The 9,557-nt window shown below is 37.6% G+C and overlaps 1 protein-coding gene across 6 annotated transcripts in view; it reads right to left on the bottom strand.

Annotated features, from left to right (window-relative positions):
• Positions 1–9,557, bottom strand: part of npas2 (neuronal PAS domain protein 2) — a 61,703-nt gene continuing 52,146 nt past the window's right edge. For 5 of the 6 annotated variants that reach the window (XM_051892729.1, XM_051892727.1, XM_051892725.1 and 2 more), the window contains 6 exons: positions 9,132–9,290; positions 8,782–8,946; positions 8,511–8,701; positions 5,828–5,923; positions 5,426–5,636; positions 1–5,304 (listed from right to left, as the gene is read on the bottom strand). In XM_051892729.1, the coding sequence (XP_051748689.1) occupies positions 5,125–5,304; positions 5,426–5,636; positions 5,828–5,923; positions 8,511–8,701; positions 8,782–8,946; positions 9,132–9,290 (1,002 nt within the window). In that variant the 3' untranslated portion in view covers positions 1–5,124. The remainder of the gene's footprint in view (positions 5,305–5,425; positions 5,637–5,827; positions 5,924–8,510; positions 8,702–8,781; positions 8,947–9,131; positions 9,291–9,557) is intronic. The other variant, XM_051892730.1, reaches the window with a different exon arrangement.

Below are 9,557 nucleotides of genomic sequence, written 5' to 3'. Positions count from 1 at the left end.
TTTCAGAATGTAAACTTTTTTATTATTAATTTCTTTTAAAACAATATTAACAATATGTTAAAGCTTGTTGTGATGGTATATGTACACAGAAGAATAAAAGGGGGAAAACAAGCAACACATCATTGACTGTGCAACATCAACTCGCTGAACTGACAAACAGAAAGCTTTACATCCCCCAAAGTAAGACACTTCAATAATTAATCTGTTACAAAATACCTCTGTTTTTTTTACTTTCAAATCATACACTGTATATAAATTTATTTCAATCTATTTGACATCTTATAAAATAACTATATTTTTCTAAACATTTTTGTATGTCTTATATTACAATATCTTCCATGTATTTTCTGCAGAGTATCAGCAGAGATGGCTGTTTATTCCAGGTGTCGTTTTCCATCTCATCACCACACCTGGTAGAAAATAAATGCATTGATGCTCTTGCCACCCACGGCGAGAGACATGTCACCTGAAGTCAAATGTTCCGGTAACACACATAACGCATACACTCACAACACACACTCCTATGTTCTGATGAGGCCTAAAGCCTCATCAGAACAGACACTTTAGGGGAGAAATCCAGGCCAGAGAGAAAGAGAGAGCAAAAGACATAAAGAAGGGAAAAAGAATAAAGTGCAGAACTCCACAACCAGAGTATAGTTTCACAGGACGAAAAGAGAAAGAAGAGAGTTAGAACAGGTATCATCTACCACTCACAACCCCATCAATGAACACAAAGACAAAAACATCTGCATGTGCAAACGACACAGCAAAAAAACATGAACGTCTCAAGAAACATTTGAGACTAAATGCTGGAGCCTGGCTGACAAAATATTTCATGAAAACACCACAAATGGGCATTAAATGAAGGACGAAGCAGCTTGTTTTGTTCTAGGGACGATGCACACTCTAAAATGGCGTCACATGAGGACTTGAATTGCAACCTTTGGATTTATTTGTCCTGCTCATTTTAAAATCAGTCTACTCTAATGGAAACATTAAACTGTTTTCTAGTTTTTTCTAAAATCCACCTTAACCACCCTAAAATGGTAACTATCTGGTTTGTTGCTGGTCCTAGATGGTTTTTATCAGCTTTGACCAGCTAATGACCACCTAGTTTAGACCAGCTACAGTCTTCCAAAATGCATCTACCGCCTTGAAATGGATTCTTAGGTTGGGTTACTATATTATAAAAGTTAAATCTGACTCAAAGTGTAGTTTCTCTCATGTCTACAGACATTAAGAGCATTTGTGAGACCCAAAGATAATCTCAGAGCAGCAGCAGATGATAAACAGGAGGCACTGATGCAGAACACCCTGACACGTCATACCAGCATCTGAAACACAAACACGCCAAACATCTTCCTCGTCTTTTCTAGTGCCATTCCAGGAAGGCAGAACAAAACACTGAGATGAACCAGTTATGCAATTCAGACGCTACACAAACCTTTGAAAAACATTTAGAAATGGTTCAGATGGTTGGGGCCGTAAATGAACTCTTGGAAATGTAAAAATTTCTGGAGTGCTTCTTTTGAGTGTAGTTCATCTGAGCTAAAGTTTAACAAGCTACACCTGCGTGAAGATGTCACACCTGAGAGTGTCGGGGAGTTTCACACTTTTCTGTACATGACTGAAGGAATGTCGAGGATCTTTACATACAAAAATACTTTCCATTTTCATTCAAACAGAACATTGGCTTTTACTAATATGAAGTGTTTCTTACTAATACAAGAAAACATACCTGACTAAAAACGAAAAATCTAAGCATAAATTACACACATTCTTGTTTTTCGATTCGCATCTCACATAAAGCAAAAGGGCACATGATCTTAGACTTTCTTGTAAAGAATGTTCTTAGGTTTAAAAAAAATAAAAAAAAATAATAATCAGCACCAGTCTTCAATGTGCAACGCGTGATAGGACAGAGAAAAGCGCAGATTGAAGTTCTCGCAAAGAAGAAACGAATTGAGATTTTCCGATTGTCCGATTTTTTTGTTTTCTGTTTGTGTGTCTGAGTGTTCACAACATTCCAGAACATCTGAAATTATTTGCCCTTTGCCTGACACTTAATGTGTCTACACCAGAGATGCCCAAACCAAAGTTGGCCCGTGATGACTTTCGTGTGCCGGTGTTCAGTAATAGTTTATTGCAAAAATGATAACGCACCATGTTGTTACTGTGGGCACTTCAAAATAATGTGAATAATTCTAGATAGCATATTAGCATCATTGATTTCATTTCTCTGAACTTACAGTAGGTTAATTTCCATCAACGAATCAAGATTTAGAACGCTCTAACGCAACCCTTATGGGCTGTTTAACACACCCATTATGTGCTCCATCTGAATGAGAATGACAGGGTAAATAAAATCCTACAATGAGAAACATGTTTTAAGACCATAGCCACTTATGACTATAGGGGTGAAAAAATGATCTGATATTGAAAGTTCATAACGGAATGTAATAATCGTTTGTGTATTATTATTATTACAGAGGTCCTGATTTTAATAATGTGTGCTGCCACAACAAACGTGGAGCATGTGAGATTGAGGAAATTGATTGATTAATTTCTCCCAATGCAGTTGCGATATATTATGCATATGCAAGAATATTTGAAGAATATACACTGTGCTGTAACTTGCCTTTTGTTTATTATGTGTTATGTAATGTGCAATCAGCAACAAAATAAACCCTGACAGGGTGCAACAATATTACAGTCATTTTAATACCGAACTGAAGTTCTCTGATATCTTTTTCAATGCAATCAATAAATGAAATGGCGACAGTTGCATTTATATTAAACAAGATACAGTGTTGCCATGGGCAGCAGTAAATGTCTGACTACTAAATGCTGCGATTGACCAATCAGAATCACATATTATAGGGGCATTTACACAACACAGTTTTCAACTAAAAATGAAAAACGTATATTTTGGGTGTTTTGGTGGCCTCAAAACACAAACTTTTTAAAACGGGTTTCAAAGTGCAAGTTTTTGGATATGATACCATTATTGTCTCTGTGTAAACTACAAAAACGCGAATTTGTGAAAACTATGACGCCATGCGTATGCATATTACATGTTCAGTCTATAGGTGTGTAGTGTTTCTTTACTAAATGACATCGCCAACTACTGGCCTGGCACAGTGTTTTTAGTCGTTTTAGCGGATCTGTGTTAACGGAGATCGTTTTGACAACGTTGTTGGCTATACGCAAAAAACATAAAGGAAAAACCTTTCTGTGTTTAGTACATAGTTGTGTAAACGTACCCATAGAGAGCAATGTAATTATCATGCTTAATTTAAAGATGGTTAGCCTATTATTCCCTTATTCATAATATGTATGAAATACAAATCTACTTTGCGTATTATTTGTAATTTATTTGTGAATTAATTTAAACGTTCATTTAGTTTCTTAAATGTTCAAGAAAAAAAGTTTTTTCATTTCGTTTTTCTTTTTTTAAAATGCCAGTTGGTGTTTACAAAGTAACAAAAACATTATTACAAACTACAAAGCTTCATTGTACTATAAAACTGAAAATAAAACTGCAGTAGTTAGGCAGATTGCAGAGTAATGTTTTGACAATATGAAATCATAAATGAGGGGAACTAAGGTCAAACCCTTTAAATTTAATATAACAGTTTGATATAAAGCAACTTATACTTTTGGCCTCGTTTGATTTTTTGCCCTTTGTTGTAAAAAGTTTGGGCACCTCTGGTCTATACCAACTCCCTGAAAATGATTAAAAAAAATAAAAAAAAAAAAGATAAAAAAAGTGCATGTATTTTACTAATATTTGAGCTGTATTTGTGAAACACCGAGCCCAAGTGACACAAGCAGATGAGAACATTTCCATTTCTGCAGGCCTAATAATTATGATTGTCTTCAATCATTTAATCTGCATTTTATCTTCATTTGTTCATCACAGTTAAACTGCTGCTGCACTTCCGCCCACCACCGTAAAACAATCACAAAGTCCCTCTTCTAAGAAGCATGAATTAGACAGAGCTTCATCCCTGTGTAATACTGAAATTAAATATTAGCACATCCGTTTATATTGACATCAAATCAGTGGAGTTTTACTGTGTGGACATGCGGACCACATTAACATCAGAAAAATCAAAGAACTGTTCGATCACGGAAGCAAACATGCTTCTCTTGAGGTGTTATGTCTAGACGCTAGCCTAAATGTGAAAACCGAAATAAACGTACTGAAATATGACCATCCAGAACACATTATGTGGAGGAACTATATGTACAGTAAAGTGGATCCAGAGAAGAAAAAAAAAGTAACAGGGATTGAGTTGAACTCAACATAGGAAAATTTTGCCCTAGTGCAAACTTTTAAATTGTTCTTAAATATTTGAAATATACAACGTGATTCAAGTTTCTTACGTTAGCTTTAACGTAACAACAGGAGGGGACCGAACCTGCTCAGCACATGATACCAGGAAGCTAAATTTATGCATTTTTGAAATATATTTGGGTCTTCGCTGAACTGTGCCCAGCTCCACTCTTCAGCATACACATATGAAATATGATGTGTGGAAAAGCAGTTCATGACCATGTATTTTTCTTCTTTTTGGTGGGGCGATTTCTCTTTTAGTTAGTATTTTAGTATGCGTTTGAGAACAGAACATGTGACAGCACACTCAGCAGACTCTGCATTGAGTTTAAGCTCTGTCAAGGCATTACTTGATTCGTTGATTTTGTCTTGTTTGTGTGTGTTTGTTTGTAAAAAGTCCAGATAACGTCAACCATCTGTAACATTACAGTGCCAAAACCCTTCCGACTTTCTGTCCTTTTTCTATCAATCGGAGCATCTGCTCGACTGCTCTGTGACCCCTGTCTCCATGAATAACAGGTGGGTTACACCCCTGTGGGCTCCTCCTACATTTCCCAGCATCCACTGTGTGCAGTCCAGGCCAGGCAGAGCCCTTGGGCCTCGTGGCGTTATCACCATCATTTGCTGTCATGGGAACTTTAAGGGACTTTGGCTTTCTCGATTTGGTTTGGCTCGGGACCGAGCCTTCCTCTATGCCGAGAGAGTCCCTTCCCATCATGCCTTTCAGAGCTAAATGCTCAACGCGCCTTCCTGGCAACCTTTTGTCTTCTCCCGGGGGGGCGGGGCTACCGCGGTAGCATGTTTCTGTAGTCCGACAGGTTGCTGGACTGGGAGTGATGATGCTGCTGTTGCTGCTGTTGTTGATGTTGTGGCTGTACATATCCCACAATGCTTTGCTGTGGAACGCTGGGGGTGTGGAATAAGGCCTGAGTGGGAGCGCTGTGAATCAGACCCTGAGGCTGCATCTTCAAGAGAGAAAGAGAGACAGAATGTTACCAGAATGTTTATGAATCACAAAACATGATTCAAGATGATATGATTCAGTAAAGAACTGTAAATCAATTCATCAAAATTGTGTTTGTTTACCTGAAAGAACTGCTGAGGCTGCTGTAGTGGTAAGCCGTGCGGGGCAGCTGGCGGGTGAGACGTGAAGGTGGGTGTGGCCTGATGGGTGATGAAACTATTTTGGGGGATCATGATTGGTGAGGTGAAGACGGGGGACGGGACAAGTACAGCGTTACAATTCACCTGCTGCAAAGGGAAGGAAGGAGCCATCATCTGCTGGTCCAGAGGATATCTGTAGCAAACAAACAGACAAACAATATTGGTGAATTCAGAATAGTAATCTAGTATACTACTCATACTATTTCTGTTATGGCAGAAATAGTAAAAGTAGTATGCTAGTATGTTCTTCCAAATTCAGCCTAACATTCGGTCTATGACTTTACATTCATTTTGAATGGGGCCATCGATTTCACACATACTTACTTGGTTTGTTGAATAGTTGAGCTGCACTGGGAAGACTGAGCCCCCCCATTGCTCTCTGGTACAAGCGTCTGCATTGGCTGGTTTAGCAGCATCCTACTAATCCAAAAACACCCTGTATTATATTATGATCAGATCAGGGAACATGTGTGATATAACCAAAATCAGCCAATCAGAAAGCTCCCTCACTCTACCAATCAGAAATCACCTCTCATTCTGTTGTCCCTTGTACAGTCATCACTAAATTAGATTGTTACTATTGTATCATGGATCTACTATAATCTATTATTTATTAAGAAACAGCTAAATAATAGTTATTGCTGAAATGGTTAAAATATCATTAAAGGGGTCATGAAATGAAAAAAATGAAGTTTGCCTTGATCTCCTGACATATATGCGTCACGTCAAAAGCAAATAGAACCCATTATAATCACTGACACTGTCTACACTGGATACAGTATACAGATGCGCGTTCAGTTTCTGACGTACTCCGCGCACTTGAGTCTGCTGAAAAGAGGACAAATGGAAGAGTAAATTGAAGTGTAAATGAATGTTCGCTTTGATGTGTCCTGTTTAAGCAGCTCATTTGCTCATTTCTGTAGAGACTTCAGCAGGATACCAGCGTCAGGAACAAATGGATAGTTTATTTTAATGGTATCCCGGATCACGTCGGAGGATTATATGTTTGTTCGGAGCATTTTGTTTTGTAATCGAGGCACAGTGTAATGGAGAATTCGCAAAGAAACTTTGTTAAAAGATGAAGCAGCCAATTGACGGTTTTATATGGATAACATTTTCTTACTCACGTGCAATAGCGAGTGGGCATTGATGCTGTTTCCTATGCAATGATATTAGCCAACAGTGGCTGTTTACTGACAAGTCTTAAAGGAGCTGCCCCTTTAAAATGGATCATTACAGACAGAGGGTCAGAATGAAGGTGGAAGATAACTGTTTTTCCGCATATACATTTGAAGAGTTCAGATGCAAAAACCGTCTGACATGTATTCTTTTAAATGAGCATTTTTTTCCAGGCTCCTGTGTTTAGGTTCAGTAATTTCACTTTAATGACAATGAAAAGGTTATTAGTCAGTTACTGAAATGCCTTATTTTCAAAAAATGTGACCCAGGACCACAAAACCAGTCATAAGGGTCAGTTTTTTGAAATTGAGATTTATACATCATCTGAAAGCTGAATAAATAGGCTGAATAAATAATCACTGATGTATGGTTTGTTAGGATAGGACAATATTTGGCCGAGATACAACTATTTGAAAAATCTGGAATCTGAGGGTGAAAAAATAAATAAATAAATAAATAAATAAATAAAATAAATAAATAAATAAAAATATTGAGAAAATCACCTTTAAAGTTGTCCAAATAAGTCCTTAGCAACGCATATTACTTACAAAAATAAATTTGATATATTTACGGTAGGAAATTTACAAAATATCTTCATCGAACATGATCTTTACTTAATATCCTAATGATTTTTGGCATAAAAGAATAATCGATAATTTTGACCCATATAATGTATTGTTAGCTATTGCTACAAATATTTATGACTGGTTTCGTGCAGGGTCACAAATGTCACTTTAGTCAATTCATTGGCGTTTAAAAATTTGACTGTCTTTTGCTGCAAAACCAGCTAAGTCCATGTGTGTTTTTTTTCAAAAACCTCAAAAAGTCCACCTCTTTGGACAATACATGGTAAAACGTCAGTTTCTTTCAGTTTTACTGCAGCAAAAGGAACACTGTTAAAAATCATATGATTCGATTCGTGTCTTCCGGTTCTTCTGTGGACTTAGAGGCTTTTGCTGACAAAAGGAAAGTGCCGTTTAACGGTTTCTGCCAACGAACTGATATTTCTGAATGGGCTGACGCTGGGATTTTATTATTTGATGAACGTATACTATGTGAGGAGAGCGTTCGCTCAACATCATTATCTCATTTTTGACGGAGGTGGCGTTTAGCGACTTTTGCATCTGAACTCTTCATTTGTTTTTTTTTGTGCAAAAAACTTAATTAACTTTATAAGTGAACCTCAAGGAACTTATTAAAATAATTTTAAAAATCCATGTCATTACCCCTTTAAAACTGCTATTCCAACCAGAGATACTGTTTTAGCTTCAAGGTTTTTCTTCTGATCTCAGTAACATAATTTCCAGAATATAAATATCTACCTAATTTGATCCATTTGAATTGAGAGGTTATACAGCTAGAATATTATAAAAGACAAGAAGCAACTCCAATGTTAAAACAAAAATTTGGTCTGATTTTCATATGTGATTTGTCTGTTCAGGCCAACGCATAAAAAAAAAAAAAAAGGCAGACGGGCTGTTCCAGGTTCTTCCTCTGCTATTCACTGTCACTCATATGTGTAAAATTTTTGTGAGCACCACCAAATTGTAGTTTTATGTAACAGCAGCCACTCTGGGCAAGTGACCAAAAGCACAGTTTTTTTTTGTTTTGTTTTTTTTTTGTGGTGCAATGGAAAAGAGATTAGAATATCTCTCTGTTGTATTGACTGCATGTGAATGTTCGTGTCAGTCTGAACAGACACATTAACAGACCTTTATTCAAATTAAAATGTTTATCACACTGAATTTTCAAACATCCGTCTTGGAATGAAAAGGCCTTTAAAATGTACTTCAGCAACAGTAAACTGTGTTTTTCTGTGTGTTGTTACCGTAGCTGTCCATCCTGGCTGTAGTCTGTGTGTGTGTGTCTTTGGCAGTGTGTGTCATGTTGGGCTCTGTGTCCGTGGTTGGGGGAGAACATCATTGGGTTGCTGTAAAAGGGTGTGGTGAGACTGGTGTGTGTCTGCATTGGAACACTGACGGCCTGCATGTGTCCAGTCTGAACCAATCTCTGCTGCCCCTAAACACAAATAAACACAAGACAACCGTCAGTGTGTAAGTCACTGTGAGCGAGTAATGTGTGTGTTGTGTATTGTGTACCTGAGCAGATGAGCTACTGGGCTGTTCTCTGAGCAGTGTGTGTGATGAATGTGAAACACAGTGTTGAGGTTTCGGGTGTGTGCTGTGTTGGGCCGGCCTGCCTGGACCCTGCTGCTGTGAACCAGAACCGGCGAACTCCCCCTGTATCGGCTGCTGGAGAAACATCTGCAAGACAGCGATCCAAACACACCGTTCAGAATCAGACCACTCGAGTTCTAATAATAAATTAACTCAGACTTCCAATACAATAACTTTTTCTTCCTCCTTTTACATCACATAATTTATTTTATCTGACCCAAATTTGCACAAATAAATATAAATACTGCAAGTTTATGATTACGTGTGAGTACCTGTAGGTTAGCGAGTTGTAGTTTCTCTTTAATGTCGTGCAGCTCTTGTTGTTGTGTTTTGATGTCAGCTTGTAGGATGCGTGTCCGCTCCTCTAGCTGCTCTTTCAGCTGATGCATGACGCCTAACTGAGGCTGCTGGAATCCGTACAGAGATTGTGTCTGCAACCCACATGCACACAGAACATTGAGAACACACACTTAAATATACAAAAAGAGTCAAGAGCAGCCACACATACCCCTTTTCCACCTTTTGGAAACTAAACTTCTCTCTAAAACAAGCCGAATGAAGACATAACTGACTACATCATTCCATAACATTTTGAAAAGCTATTTTAGAATACAAAACAAATTGGTTCAGAGTTTTTTTTTTTTTTTTGCCACTGTGTGCTGCAATGGTCAGAATTTCTAAAAAATTAAATTTATAGC

This window comes from Ctenopharyngodon idella, chromosome 5 (assembly GCF_019924925.1).
Source record: "Ctenopharyngodon idella isolate HZGC_01 chromosome 5, HZGC01, whole genome shotgun sequence".
Classification (NCBI taxonomy): Eukaryota; Metazoa; Chordata; class Actinopteri; order Cypriniformes; family Xenocyprididae; genus Ctenopharyngodon; species Ctenopharyngodon idella.
Note: the sequence above shows the minus strand (reverse complement) of the source record. Positions and strands in the feature narration are given on the sequence as shown.